We start from the raw sequence: 16,667 nt of genomic DNA on the forward strand, positions 1-16,667 counted from the left end.
TTTAAAGGTCCAGGGTAAGAAAACTTAAGGAAACAATGATACTGTGGATATAATTATAGCCAATTTCTGTCTTTTAAAAATTCTTCCAAAGCATACTTTCCTTTTAAAGATTTATGACTATAGTTTCTTTCATAACCGGAGTAAGATAAATTATATATAAAAATTAAAAAGTATTGTCATGTACAGAGGCTGACATCATGGGTAGTCAAAGAATATGTTTAATAAAAAATAATTAAACTTCCATTTGCTCTATAGAACATCATAGAAAGTAATTTAATAAATTACAAATGACTTTTTAAGACGTTTGCTCAACTACAGAAAGCAAATTCAGACTACACAAAACACAACTGGTAAATATTGCAAATGTCCAAAAGAAAAATTGGACTAAGACTTGAATCATGAAACCTGAAACAAGGGCTATAAATACAAGGCAATAACAGCTATAATTCTTTTAGTAACTACCAACACATACTTGGATATCCTTTCAACTGCAACTTTAGTATTATGTAATTCTACTGATTTTTTTTTTTTTGTCTTCTTATAACCCTTAACTTTACACAACCATGTTTGCATGTTTTTTTTTTTAAGCTGATGGCTGGACAACTTTTTCCCAGTCAGTACTAGATAGAAGTATCTTGAAACCCAAGAGAATGTTTAAGGTTAATATTAGCTTTAATGCTTAGAAAACTGCAATTGCCTTATTACATAGAAAGAGAATCACTAAGATGTTAACCAAATTCATTTGATCATAATTAGGAAAATACTTCATCTCATAAATTTGATATAAATTAGATTTTAGTGACAAGATCTAGCGCTTCCCACCCCCACCCCCCTTTTATTTCAAATTGGAGACAGAAAGGAGTGAAGATCATGTGGGTAGAACTAGAGGGAGAAGGGAAATACAGATGGTGTTGAAATATTCCACCAGCAAACTAAGTTAACTGTGTTTGAAAAACTTTGGCTATCTCATAGGTGTGTTCTAGTGAAACAAAAGTGCAATACTGCAGAGGGAAGATACTAAGTATGTAATATATCATTTTCATGATGAAGAATTACTACCCACTTCTCCTGGATGGGCATTATAGTGACTATTGCTAAGACATTGCATAAAGGACTATCAATTCAAAGTACTATTTTGGGAAAATACAAAAATTAATACAATCCCAATGGAACTTTTGTAATTTTGTAAATACATATAACACTGTCTCTCTAATAAGGGGTTAGTTATTTTACATACAGAAACATAATTTACTGGTAAAGATCTCGGAAAATCCAATATAATTGCTTAATTCATGACAAAGCAACAGAGTTCTATCAAAACATACTGAAAGTTATTTTTTTCTGTGGGAGAGAAGTGAGGTACTTTTCTCTCCTAAATGTATCCCCTAGCAAACTTGATCACTGACTTACTCAAGCACCAGAAAAACACTAATGCTTATCTCTCCTTAGGATGTAAATGATATTTTATGTCCAATTCAGTTCTAATTGTTTTAAATGCATATGAAGGTGAACCTGGACCTCTACCTTGTCAGAATAATAGCAACTTTAGCAGGAGAAATTGTATCACAAATCAATTAGTAGACAAGTTTTACATGGTAAAGGGTTCTAAGAAATTGATCAGAAGCCTTGGGCTTCATTTTTTGTGGTTTACAGGAATAATGTATATATTTTTGAGATTATTCAAAGTGCATTTTCAAAATGGGCAACTCAGTATATTAAATATAAACTGATAACCCAACACTGATTCTGGGCAACATTTAGTCTGCTTACACCTAAAAACTCAAAATGAATTGAGACTATCTGCATATTACTTTACCATTATTATCTGTTAATTTTGGAATATTTCCATGACATAAAACACAAATAGAAATCTACACAAATAAAGCAAACAAACAATTTCTTTTACATGAAGTATGCTGTGTTGAAAGTTCTTTTCAGTGGCATTTCATGAGTTTGCCTTTTCTGAACCCTGGAAAACAGACATTACTCATCTGAGACATAATTATTTCTAATAGGAGGCCAAACTTTGAAAAGTTAAAACTAAGTATGTCTGGAGGGTGCCAAAGTCACATGACACAGGATTTTTATGACTTAATTTTACTGACTTTAGAGTTAAGCTCAGCAAAAAGCAAGTCATATTTCTTGCCAGATTAACATGATATATAGGATGTATTTAAAAAACCCCTGAAAACAAGTATAGAATTAGAAACGAATGTAAACTTCCTAAACTAACTCAGCTGAGGTAACAGGTAGCCAGTTAAATTGGCTGATTGGGAAACTTATTTCTTCTTTAAAACACACTTGTACCTGAATTGGAAACATCAGCAGTGCATCACAACACTAGAGCATTTTCATGTAATTAAAGCAATGGATGGTGATGTAGATTCTACAGCTTTCATGACATTCATTAGCTGCCCAAATTATTGCTGAGTTTTGATCTGTAAATTATAGGTGTCAAGGAGGCTGTAAAACTATATTCAAATTAAATCAGTAATATGCATAAAGTATTCTGTGTTCACTGCAAATATATTAAATATACAACTCTTATTGAGCATAATTTTCATAAAATTAAACCCCAACAAAATTATAATGCCTTTTGTTGTAATTTTACACCTTTATGTATCTGATAGTACATACGAGTTCAGAAACTTATGAATCTTAAGAAATATTACATGCAAAATGTCTCTGAAAGCAGTTTGTACTTCTAAACAAATAACTGAAATGTTCTGTCAGTAAGTTATTGATGCACTCAACACTGGGATATTTACAATTAATAATTAAAGAAAAAAAATCCAAAATCAGTTCATAATTTAAGTGCAGTCTGGGAATCAGTCTTCATTACTAGAATCTGAATCCTCGGATGATGATGATGTACTATCAGATCCAGATGAAGCATCGGCTTTCTCTGAACCCTCATCTGTGCTGTTTTCATTGAGAGGACTTGGTTCAGTTCCCCCTTTGTCTTCCTGATCTCTAACTCTGGAATCTTCTTCCTTTACTTTTACAGACTTAGACGAGCCTAAGTCACTGTTTTTGTTTTTCTGTACATCAAAAGTATTGGACTGGGACAAAGTTGGAATATGAAGATTAAGGCCTGGAGTGAGAAGCATCCCTGGATAAAGTATATTAGATAGTAATAGTGGGTTAAGAGCTAACGGGTTGGCAGCTGCAGCTGTATTTAATGCAGCAGTAGAGGATGTTGAAGAAGAACTTGACACAGAGTTTTCTCCACCATTTTCTGAATTTTGGCTCTCTGTCCTTTCTTTTTTTCCTTCTAGCTCCTTAGAGTCATTTCCCTTTTTTTCTTCTGTTCCAGATTCTGTAGGCTTTGTCAGGAGTCCCCCCATGCCCAACAGATTTGGCAATCCTGTCATTCCTGACAGCAGCATGGGGAACATGGCGGCCACGTTTTTAGCTTCTCCTCCAGAAGAAAGGCCGGCAGGCATTCCCATCAGCCCTGCGGTTACTTGCAGCGACTGCAGGTTTTGTAGGTTCTGTTGTAAGGCCTGAAGAGTTGGGAGATCCACACCTGGAAGTAATCCATTGGCTAACAAAGGATTGCCTGAAATACTGGTGGCAGTTGCAGCCGCTGCTGCTGCTGTGGCCTTCGCAATTCCACTTTTAGGCCGTCTCCCTCGCCTGCTTACTTCCTCTCTCACAACGGGACCAGTGAGAATACGTTCATACATGCTTTCTGGGAGAAATCCCTAAAAGAAAAAATCCATCAATAACAGCTATTTTAAAATAAAATCAATAGCTATTAACTTGCAATACAAATAAGCTATTAAAATAGGCAATTACTCATCAACTTATTCTGTATTAATAAAACATAACCAGTCATGACAGAGATAATCTGATTTTGTCATATTGTAAGAAGTGGCTTGAAACGCTCTTCCACTTCTCATTTTATCATGAGAGAAGAAAGTGGCCTCTGGCCCTCTTTAAAAATGTGAGGCATAAGTCTGTAGAACAGTTCTGGAAAACAGAAGATCCAAAGAGATTTTTTTTCATGAGGGCTGCCCTCACCAATTGCTCTAAAAGACTAAAGAAGTACCCCTCTTATAATCCGGAAGACCAATAAGGAAAGAAGAAGTAAGTAAAGGTTAAAATGAGATGCTTCATATGACTCCTGACTATCACATTGGGAATAAAGGAGACAAAGCCAAGCTGAAAAAGATACTCAACAAGGGGAAAAAAGTCACTTGGCTCAGAACAGCAATAGCACCTGTAGACCGGGAAGCACCTAGTCCAGGACAATGAAGAGCAACCTATGCTATTTCCTTGTAATTCTCCTATAATTTTCTGGGGCTCAAAACTCCAGAAGTTATTAAAAAAAAAAAAAAAAAAGAAAGAAAGAAAGGAAAAGAAAAAGAAAAAAACTCTTAGAAGTTTTAGGAGTTTAGAACCTCTAGACCACCACTGTCCAAAAGAAATAATGTAAGCTATATATAATATAATTTAAAATTTTCTAGTAGCCACAATAAAAAGGTAAAGTAGAAATATATGACATGAATTTTAGCAATATAGTCTATTTAACAACACAAAAATATTAACATTTCAAAATATAATCTATGAAAATTATTGAGCTATTTTATATTCTTTTTTCTAAACTACATCTTCAAAATCCAAAATCAGTATTTCACACTTACAATGCAGCCTAATTCAGACTAGCCACATTTCAAGTGCTCAATAGCCACATGTGTCTGATGGCTACTGTTTGTGACAATGAAGCTCTAGACAGTGGTTTAAAAGACCCTCATGGGACTATTTTTAAATTTTGTTCTGAACTGATCAACTTATTTGTTCTCCTTACAAAAGCATAAGGGTTCACTGCAGAAAACATGACAACAACAAAAAAAATACAAAGAAAAAAATCATCCATAGTTGCGCTGTTCAAAGATAACCATTGCTAACGTTTCAGGATGTGTGCTTCCATTTTCCCCTTGTGCATACATATAGGTTTTTCCAATTCTTCTCAATTCCCTTTCTAAAATTAAAAAAAAAATCATACTGAATGTGGGTTTATTGCCTGTCTTTTTCATTTGGACACCTGTAGACATAAGGGCTATTATTTACTTAGCATTTACCACAGGGTTAGGCTTTGCTACTCCAAGAACTTAACTACTACCTCATTTAATGATACTGTGAACTTGCTTCTCCCTTGTCTTCAGAGGTTCTTCTAAGATACAATTTTTTAAAATAGTTGCATAGTTTTCCAATATACTGATGGGCCATTAGTATATTCCCAATTTTTTATTACTCTATTATGATGAGTAACCTTATATACATAGCTTTCCCCCATATTCGTTGTGGCATTGCTCAAATAGTATCTTAGAAGTTAAACACAGATCAGTAATATACTGATTCTGCATTCTAACTCAACAAGCATCTGAGAAATTTGTAATGTATTCTGCAAAATAAAAATTATGAACTTAAAAACACTGGCACATGTTTGTGAAATATTTTGTTAATTCTTAACTTAAAATTTAATCTAAGATATCTTTAAATGGCAACTAATTTTTAAAATGATGTATGAATTAATATTTATGAAATACTCACAGACTGCTTAACAACATCTCCCCATTCAGGAGCTACTCCATATTCTGAATTTTCTTCCAGGAATCGACATAAATCCTTCAAAGGGGGAGCAAATGCACCTCCAACCTATAAATGAAAAACCGATTCTTAGACACTTAAAAGTACTATTAACCTTGGAGATACTTCTTGGTTTTATTCTCTGCTGTACAGAGTTTATTTCTTTAAAATACCCTTATTCTGTGAATCATCTCTGACAATCTTTATTACATTAAAAAAGACTACCACAACCTGTAAGAACTACTAATACACTATATAAACATGTGCTAATGTAAATTTTAAATGTTTTAAGAAGGGTTGCTGGAGTAAAATAACTACAATTTACTGTGCGATTACTATGCAGGATAGGCAGTGTAGCCTTGTTAAGAGTATACTCTTTGGAGTATACTCTTTGGAGTCAGACTTACCAACTACATGAACTCAGGCAAATCAGTAAATCTCTCTGGAGCTCATTTTTCTCATCTGCAAAATGGGGATAACAGTAATACCTCCCTCATAGGGTTTTATGAAGACAAAATAATTCAAGTACTTTAACATAGAGTCTGGCACGTAATAAATAAAAGTATTACTATTATATGCCAAGTCTTATGCTATAGACTTTAAGTATGTAATTTATTTTAGTACTCACTACAGCCTTTTGAAATATATTATTTCTGCTTTTCAAATGAAGGAACTAAGCCTCAGAGAAGTTATAAAAGTTGCCCAAAACTAGCTAGTAAGTGTTATGGCTTTCAAACTCAGGTCTCAAAAACCCATGGTGCTTATCTATTATGTAAACTGATACCCTAAAAGTATGAAAATACTTTTTTTTTGGAGGGTAGAAAGAGTTTTTATTCTCCTGCTAGCGCCTAGTCTGACTGTGTGGAAGGATACTTCAGCCATCTGTTTTTAGATGCTCAAGAAAACTTCTGGATGAAGTGAAGCATACTGGGTCCCATTGAAAGTCTTGCTTAGGAAGATGCCAGGTCATTCTGATTAATGCATTTTTACAGCTAAGTGGAAGGCCTGAATCAGAAGTATGTTGTTGCCAGCATTGTGCAGGGAGATGGAAAGCTGAGCTGCAAGAACAGCCCAGTTCTCTGGAAAAAGCACTCCCAACAGGTTACATATCCTTTTAAATGATTTAACTTTAAATGATCTGGACCTGCCAATTTAACGTTCCTTTAGAATTTAAAGAAATTTCTTGAATAATTCCTTCTTCTACACCTTTATGAATAAATACATACTGTATCTTGTTAGGATATAGACAGGATTTAATATGGACAGTTACATCTACAGGTATTCTCATCTAGTATTTCCTTTAGTCTTTTCTTAGTCTCTCAAGTTTCTATTGCCATCCCTTTTTTATTATCCCCTTCATTAAGCTCCAATTTAAATTGGAGGCTCTCTGTGTGGTTTATAGAGGTTCAGCAGGCATATTCTTTTCCTTAGTAACTCATCAGTCCTCAAGCCTGTACTCTAGAAACTCAGAACAATAAAGAACTCTACAAACTAAGGGAAATGAACAGAACTTTTATCAGGTTAAAACAATTAAAAATAAAATTTAGAGTGTTTAATATTAAACTTTACAAGTAAAAATGAAAAACTGTTTCATTTCATTAAAACTAAGACAAATGCTAATTTTTGTTATAAAATGAAGTGGAGTACAAAGATTTTTAAGAAAATCTATGCAAGCACAAAATTAAGTAAAATGTGACTCATATGTCACTATTCTTGCCCAAATACATTTATGACATCACTTTAAAGTACTAACAAAAGATGAATCAGTTATCTCTACAAAATTGGGGAAAAAATTAGTATCAATTTTAATGAGTTAGTGCATACAATAATATTAAGATAATTGTTATTATAAAAATAGTTTTCTTCCAATTTCAGTATTTCTTCTGAGGAGTTCAAATGATTTTATGTATTTTTATACTAGCAGTGAGGTCATTTAACATATAGCAAAGCAGAACTAGGGAATTAACATGACCTAGGGTAATCTAATTTGTGAGTGAAGGAACTCAATGAGAAAGTTGCTATTCTTACACTGAGGCCATTTTTAATTTATTTATTTTGTTGCTTGCTCATCAGAATTAAAAAAACAGAATAAAAATGTCAAAGCTATAAACTTACAAAAGGGCACCACAAGTGTTCTACCATTTACTTTGTGAGGTAAAAGAGACATACCAATCCAAATATAAAACAGAAACAATTTGGGGAAACAAACATTTGGTTCAGATTTAAGACTCTGGAAAAACCTGACTCTTACCATTCATGAATCAACAAAGCAAAAAGATACAGAGAGGAGGGTATAGCTCAGTGGTAGAGCACATGCTCAGCATGTATGAGATCCTGGGTTCAATCCCCAGTATCTCCATTAAAAAAAAGAAAACTAAAAACTAATAATAAATAAATCAATGGACCTAATGACCTCCTTCTCACAAAAATAATTATATAATTTTTTTAAAAAGGAAGAAAAAGAGAGAAGATAGCACAGGGGTACCCATTAGTCAATAAGGTACCTTTGTTGAAGACATTTTATTTCCATCTATCCAAAATTATGTATGCCGATTTTGACAGAACACTTTATGGCCGAATGATGGAAAATTACATAATAAACAGGTAAATCTATGATGGATATGATGAGAATAGTGTCCCCTTTCAACAGGGTTTCTCAACCTTTGCACTACAGACATTTTGGATTGGTGTTGTGAGGGTTGTCCTGGGTGCTGAAAGGAGAGTTCAGCAGCATTCCAGGCCTCTACCCACGAGATGCCAATAGCATCCTTCCCCTGTTCAGCACCTCCCCAACACCCACCTCCCTACTCCAGAGTTGTGACTACCCAATATGTCTCCAGACATTGCCAAATGTCCCCTGGAAGACAAAGTTGCCCCCTCTTGAGAATCACTGCTTAAGAATCACTCAGATATAGTGCCCCTGTGCAGTGCTACTGCTTATGCACAGACATGTAAAGTGACTGTGTATTTCATTCAACAGCTTAGCCAAAAAATTGGGATTTGAAATTAGACTGTATAAAATTGTAGTCCATGTCTTTTCCCATAAATCTACCAGATTTAACCCATTTCCAGGTCTGTTAAGAAATACTGCATAATGAAATAGTGTTCTAGAGATCTGAAACGGTGAATCAACACGAAAAATTAACAACAAATATATAAATACCTTTCTGGCATTTCTTCTGTTAATCAGCTGAACACGTTCTTCCCCAGTGAGACTATTAACATCTAGTTTATTGGGATTTCTGCAACGATGCCTTTTTTGTTTGGGTCTCCCCTCATGGAGCTGCATTCGCTAAAATATATAGACAAGAAAATAGTTTTATAATCTTTAACTGTATAAACAGTACAAACAAGCTGATCTATGTAATTTAGTCCTATAAAATTGAAGATATATGTACTATATAAGATATATATTATATAATACAGTTGAGCCTGGAACTACATGGGTTTGAACTGTACAAGTCCACTTACATGTGGATTTTTTTTTTCAATAAATACACACTACAGTACTATATGATCCACGGTTGGTTGAATCTGAGGAAGTGGAACCGAGGACATGGAGGGCCAACTGTAAAGTTACACTCAAATTTTCAGCTGTGGGGGGATGGTGTGCATCTACACCTCTAACCCCTACATTGTTCAAGGATCAACTGTTTACTATATATTGAAGATACAGATCTTATATATACTATATCACATACCTTCAATATGTAACATATATATATATATATATAATATTGAAGAATTTACCCTTTAGTTACACTTCAAAAACATTTAAATATTTTTACATGTAATAATAAAAATGTTGAATAAGACTTTTTGGTGTTGCATAAATCTTTTCCTCAAATTACATATTTAAACAATTATTCGAGGCCATCATAATGATCAATATTATTCTCTATGAAAGTAGGCTCCTGAAATGAGGAGGACATTGCTAATTCTTTCCCTAAATGCCCTCAAAGATCGCTGTATTCCCAGAGTGTTATTTGAAGAAGTTACCAATAATGCTGGAGCAGTTTCCTCTTTATGTTTTCTCCTGATGAATTGCACCTGAAACATCAGATTTTCTCAGTGCTTGGACACTGTTTTTGTGCTAGTGGCTTTCATTTCTCATCTCACTAATGGACTTTCTTATCTCTTCTCACTTAATCCTCACGAAACTCAAAGATGTTATGCTTATTTTACAAATGGGAATCAAGGCTCACAGAGGCTATCTTCCTCAAGGTCATGCAGCTAGCAAGTGGCAATATGTGGCAATAAAAACTCTTTCCATCATTCCATGCTGCTCACCTCTGTTAACAACTGTTAACAAAGCAGGGCTTGATGTTTGCAGTCATTTCCAAGCAATTAGAAATTCCAAGAGACTAAAACTCAAACTCTTCAGCATGGCATACCAGTCCCATCACAGGCTGGATGGAATTCACATTTTCTATCCAATTACTATTATTCCACTTGCTCCCTCACATAATCTGGAATATCAGATGAGTCACTGTTTTATGAACATACTCTGAAGTCCTATCCTGTTTTAGCTCTCCTCATAATTGTTCTATAATGCCTAGAATATCCTCCTCCTGTGTGAACCTGGTCAAATACCTACTTATTATTTTATCACCCACCAGTCATATGTCAGCTCTGTTTTCTTTCTACCATTCTCCAGATACTTTACTCTGCCTGGGCAGAGAAGTTATTCTTTTATCTGCTTCCATGGCACTTCATATGTACCACTGGTATAGTATATATACCATGTTATAATTATTTAGTTGTAGAGACACCAGATTAGAGTGTCAGATCCAAGACACCATTAATGTAAAATGTCCTTGGGAAATCATACCAATCATTACCTTGTATTCTTTACTGCAACAAATGCTGCTTGTAAAAATGCCTTAAAATCTTACAACATTATGATAAAAGGTTTATTTGTAGTGAAAATAATGAATGGCTATGAGCTTAAAAAAAAAATAAATAAAGATTTGCAGTGGTAAGAGAAAGATATGAGAATCCTCAGAGACTACATAGTTAATTGCCTTGAGGGCAAGAACTTTATACTACTCACTGTTTTATCCTAAGTCCCTCAAAATCATAACTAGCACACAGCAGTCACTCAATAAAAATTTGCTGACTGAATAAATGATGTTATTTTCTAATATGTTAAGAAGTTACAGGGTTGCACTATTTACTTAAAATTTCAGTGTTTCTATTTCTTTATCAATAAAGTTTTAATAATGCCATTCTGATAAAGTTGGAGGGTGTTTAATGAGATAATGCATGCTAAGTGCTAAATATAATGCCAGGCACACAGCTAAGTCTCAATAAATGTTTACTATGATTATTTTTTATTATTTTAAAATTAACTTCTTGAGGGAAAGGACTGGAAGTTGTATGCCTTTACAAACTTCATTGGGTCCAACTTAGTACTCTGTATATGAGAAATGATTTTTATTATCTAAACACTTGTTGAATATGGAATGGAAAAATGAAAAATTATATTGTATAGTATCATGGGAAAGATGGTCATTTTTTCCCTACTAATTTTCCTAAATCTTGGGCAGAACACATATTTAGTGTAAGTGGGTGAGAATTTATGCTTCATCATTATAGGTTTGATGACTAACAGAAACAAAATATACCAAGATCTGTAAGGTATCACCTACAGGAATAAAAGCTCCTAAATCTTCCACATAACCTGGGTGCTCCTTAAGCCATTTTTCCAAATCCTTTCTCTTCGGTGCATCATCGCCTGCAAGTCTTGTCCCATCTTTAAGATTAATAACTGGAACTGGACTTTCTGTATCAGGAATTCCTTGAGGTTGAGTATAGGATAGTGTTGGATTTATCCCTGCAGAAATCTGTGAGGTGGTTAAGCCTAAAGTAACCTGTAGAAAAACACCAAATGAAAATTTTATTTCTGTACTTTATCAGAATTCTGACTTTGGTCCACTGAAGGAATTCTTCTTGAAGAGAAAAAAAAGTTGTTCAAAACTCTGCTAAATCTTTCAAGTTTAAAATATTCATGAATCTTCGCCAGTGTGGACTGCTGAGATACAATCGAAAACTATACAGCATACTCCTAATGTCCTAGTTATCTTTATTTATTCCATAAAACATTCACAAAACAGCAACGTGTGAATTTACTAGGATTGAATTTTGGACTCAAGGGTCAATAGTTTTTAAACATTACTTTACTTACATTATTAGGTGGTTTATTTCTGTTAAAAAAGAGGATGTCAACACCTTCTACATTCTTCCTCCTTCCCCGCCTTTTTTTGACAATAGGCTGGTTGTCTAATATAACTCCATTGGCACCAAGGGTTGATTGAATGGGAGTACCTAACAAATTAAAAAAGCAAAAGAGTGATACAAATCTAGTTCTTAAATTAAAAGTAATCACTTTTCTGAATATATAGGTATTTTAGTTCTTATTTTCCATATCCTAAACCAAGCAATTCTTGAATTAAAAATACTGCCCCATTTCTCATTCAAAAACTAGAAGAATTGTAATCTAGGCCTCTTTCAAGTTTTGATTTGTCTCCTCAATATTTTCCCCTTGATATTCATACATCTCTTCTTCCTTCCCCCTTTACATGAAGAACCATGCCTTTCTTATGTACAAGACAAACCTGTCCCCTTTATCTGAACCCATTAATTCCTACTTTTTCTAAAAGCTTGTTTTATCATCTATCATTGGTTTTTTGTGCCAAAATATCTCATTCTACATTAGATTCTTCTTAACTTAAAAACATGGCCCAACTCAAACAAAAAATAAACCTCTTTCAGCTTTTTCATAACCTTCAAAACTTCTGAAAAGTCGGTCTCTACTGCCCTCCTTCCTCACGATGAACTCATTCCTCAATTTCCAATAGTCTATCCCATACTAGCCTACTTAGGGTATTTTCTTTACGATCACCACTGTTTCTTGCCAAATTAAATTGACCTTTCTCACTCCTCATTTCAGTAGGCACTCAGTAAAAAATGTATGTTTTAAGAGGTATGAATGAAACAGTTTCATGCATTCAGTCATCCCTCTCATAAATACATATTTATCAAACAGCTATGTACAAGCACTATGATGACTCAAAGATGAATAAGATACAGTTCCTGTCCTTAAAGAGTACATAAATCTAGAGTACTCTTATAAAAGAAAATATTATTAAGACTGAGATGTTTGCTTAAAATGATTCACAGTTTGTAGCAAGAAATGCATTTTCAACCATTCAAGGAGAATTTTTTGAGCAAGTGCTGTGTATCCCTGAAAGACATTTCCTTTTGCCTGGCTGTGGAACCTTATGGAAGTCATTCTCCTCACATCTCAGTTTCAAAAAGTACCTTAATTCATATGGTAAAGAATAACTAAATGATTAAAAACCATTTTTGCATATGAAAGCACTTACAAATGACATAACATTACATAAAAAAGCTTTCATTATTTCATTATAATCAGATTAACAAAATATTATAAATATGATTTAAAAATACTTTCAGTATAGTTTAACTGTAATAACAGAGTAAGTTTCCTAAAGTACTACTTTTAAAAATACTATTCTGTTTCATAAGAACTTCACATGACTTCCTATTCAAGTATGAATGAAATGCCTTACATCAACCTCATTCCTGCATGACTAAGAACTCCAATCCCTGTCCCAGCTCAAATTTTGATGTTGTCCATAATTTAGATTCACCTTTCCTAAGCAGGCTCTGATTTTATACACATATCTGTCTAGTAAGAATTTACACAGTAGCTAGGTCAGTCTTATCCCCAAACCATATTATTTTCCTGACATCAAGTCCCTGGTTCATGCTACTCCCTGATTCTCTCTCAATGTCATTTCCAGAAAGATCATTATTTAATTTTCCTCTTATAAATTCTATTCAGTTCTGCCTCTTCCGCAGGACTCTGCCTAAGTTTCTAGACAGCAGTCACTTCTCTTCCAAAAGTTATTAACTATAATGCTCTTTGTCGCAAGACATATCATCTTGTTTTTAATGCATTATCTAATATTTTAACATGTAGTTCTAGTCTACCAAGCTACAGAAAGGCAGAGACTGTCTTATGTTTCTTTTACTTTCCCTTTACTGTTATTTCAGTGCTATGTAAGTTACTTAATGTAACTAACTGTCTATGAAAAAACATCAGTATACACACCAAAGCATACATTTATAAACAAAACCTATTTGGCTATTTTATTATAAACACAATCTATCTGGACAACTATATACTACCTGGACTTCTTTTTTTATTTAAAATAGCAAAACAACAACAAAATACCCAGCTACCCAGACTTATTTCTGAAAGTGATTTTTATAAACATTACTGATTTTTTAAAGCTAGAATTCAAAATGGAAAATTTAACCTACTCTACTCTATAAAGCCTATATTGTCTTTATCTTAGATGTAATTATAACAATATTAAAAATAGCTTCTTTCTACTAAGTGCCTACTAGGTGACAGAAACTGAATTAAGGTTTTATAAATGTTTTCTTGAATTACCAAAAACAAAACAAGTAAAGGTATTAAGCCCACTTTATTTTTTGGAGGGGGGAATTAGGATTGATTGATTGATTGATTGACTGTTAATGGAGGCACTGGGGATTGAACCTAGGACCTTGTACATGCTAAGCACATGCTCTACCACTGAGCTATATCCTCCCGGCTAAACCCACTTTATAAATGCGATCAGAAACATCACGTCACTGGCCCAATGTCACAACAGCTAGTAAGTGACAGAATTCAACTCCAGGCTGTCTGGCTCTACCATCCTTTGTTTACTATTCCAGGTGGTTTCTGGAATAGGCTCTTTAGTTTTGTTCTCTTGTTATAATTTATGCTATTTTACTGTCTTTCATTAATTAATTTACATTGTATGATGTATCTTTTACTCAAAGTTTTTAAATAAAATTCAGGGGGTACCCATATAAACATAAAAAGGGCTTAGGCTTTGGAATATGAGGAACTAGAATAGAATTTGTTCAGCATCAATCTCTAAAACTTAATTTTAACATCTCGTTAGCATCTAAGTATGTGTCAAGTTCCATACTGGCCATTTTACATATATTATCTAATCCACTTAACAATGCTACCTCTTCCCTGACCCCAACCCTTCATTTCACAAACAAAAAAGTAAGGTTCTAAAATGTCGACAGACTTCCTAAGGGTCAATGTACGAAGACAGTGCTAGATTTCCCATTTGCAATTATTAAGATAGATGAGATATAATGCTTAAATAACGCTTATGTAGTTTTAATGTTTGAGACTTTTTGGTATTTTCTATAGCTGCAAATTATTGTTACAATTACTGTTGATACTATTAAAACAGTATTATTTACCAAATAATTACTTATAGTCAAAGGCTGTAGAATCTTCAGATGCAATAGCAATAAAATGTTCAGATAAAAAAAGTATCAAACCCATTTTATAGTGGAGTTACCGAGGTACATGCAGCAGTACTGTTAAACCCCACTTAGGCTGGGCAAAAACCTGACAGCTTATCTTCCCCATCTATTCCTATTTTCTCAGAAGAAAAAAAAAAGCTCCTTAATACAACACTGTCATTGTAAAGTGCAACTTGGTGGATTTATACTTCAGTAAGAAAAGTATGGCTCATTTATACATGTCTAAAAGTCCATTAATTGGAGAATTCCACTGAATAGTTAAAAAATCCATAAAAGACCAAAGTAAGGCTGATGACTCTAATTTATAATTTAATTATAATTTATAATTAAAATGTTGTAATAGCAGCAACTGGAAATAGCGATCAATTTAACACCTATAATAAAGCATTATTTCCCTCAGTTTTAGGAATGTCAGACACTCTGCCCACACACAGAGGTCTCAAAATGTTTACAAGTGCTGTATGGCAACTGGATTTAATAGAACACTGAAATAAAGTCCTCGGCCTTATGTATATGGGAGGTATAAAGGAAACTCCAGTCATTCATCTACTTCACTTGAGAATTTGCATTTTTTAAGATTAATAGGTTGTGCCACACATTTTAAGACTCAGTCGCTCTTAAGTAAAACCCTCAATTATTGGCAGCATACTTTAAGAGGGACATGAACAAATTAAAGTACAATTAGATCAACATAAACAAAACAAAACAACTTCTTATGGATGAATTCCTCAGTGCCTACAGAGCACACAACACATGACATCAATTCAGTATTTAATACTTCTTGATTCCAATTTTGTCAAAATGTTAGAACAAGATATAGTCCCAAGGGGAGATATGATAATTGTTTTCAAAAGATAAGATTATCATGCAGACATAAGAATAGGTTAATTTTGTGCTGCCTTTAAAGATAGATAATCATTGAGAAGTACCAATTGGGGGCAAAATTTGCTTCCAAATAAGAAGGAATTTCGTGATAATTAAGTTTCCAATAGTAAGAGGTTTTTTTTTTTAAAGTAGTAACAATCTTGTTTTTGAAAGTATCCCATGAGAAAGCAAAAGAGGACTTGTAAATGACGGAATATTTCATGTTGAGACAATGGTCACTAGCATATTCACCTGATACTGGCATGGATTTTGGAAAACTGGCGAGGCTGGTCTCTGACGCACCTTGAAGCTCTCGGAGTCGAGTGAGGTACTGCTGTTGCCCCAGGGCTCCATCCTCACTGTCCAATGGCCTTCTCTGAGCAAGCCCTTGCTTCTGAAATGTCAACTTCAAACCACCTTCCTGTTAAATAAACACCATTATTAAGAAAGAAACAATTAAAAAAAATCTCATTGCAGTATATCAAGAGAAATTTCTTACTTAGAAAAAGTGAGGTTAAAAACCCTGGAACATTAATCAAGTTCTCTTCTTATTCATAAATCAATTGGAGAAAAACATTTAATCAATTTTTATAATGAATATTAAATATTAAAATTTCTATCTTAAATGAAAAAAAAAATCCAGGTACTATATACACTTATCTGAGCAAAACAAAGCTTTTCATGTTACTAGTACATTGTAACCCTTTCAGCTTTGGACATATGTCTCTGTGTACATTATTCACATGACATTTTAGAGGACATTATCCATGTTTTAGACACTGAGTAATCAATTTACCTTCAAAAATCATACTGAAAAATGA

General features: G+C 33.7%; 1 protein-coding gene across 11 annotated transcripts in view; it reads right to left on the minus strand.

Moving 5' to 3' along the window:
* Window positions 1-202: 202 nt before the first annotated feature.
* Window positions 203-16,667, minus strand: part of CHD9 (chromodomain helicase DNA binding protein 9) — a 208,614-nt gene continuing 192,149 nt past the window's right edge. For 10 of the 11 annotated variants that reach the window (XM_010990074.3, XM_031458441.2, XM_064489165.1 and 7 more), the window contains 6 exons: window positions 16,099-16,267; window positions 11,783-11,922; window positions 11,247-11,468; window positions 8,759-8,887; window positions 5,560-5,664; window positions 203-3,707 (listed from right to left, as the gene is read on the minus strand). In XM_010990074.3, coding sequence (XP_010988376.2) covers window positions 2,829-3,707; window positions 5,560-5,664; window positions 8,759-8,887; window positions 11,247-11,468; window positions 11,783-11,922; window positions 16,099-16,267 — 1,644 coding nt within the window. In that variant the 3' untranslated portion in view covers window positions 203-2,828. The remainder of the gene's footprint in view (window positions 3,708-5,559; window positions 5,665-8,758; window positions 8,888-11,246; window positions 11,469-11,782; window positions 11,923-16,098; window positions 16,268-16,667) is intronic. The other variant, XM_064489167.1, reaches the window with a different exon arrangement.

This window comes from Camelus dromedarius, chromosome 9 (genome assembly GCF_036321535.1).
Source record: "Camelus dromedarius isolate mCamDro1 chromosome 9, mCamDro1.pat, whole genome shotgun sequence".
NCBI classification, from domain to species: Eukaryota; Metazoa; Chordata; class Mammalia; order Artiodactyla; family Camelidae; genus Camelus; species Camelus dromedarius.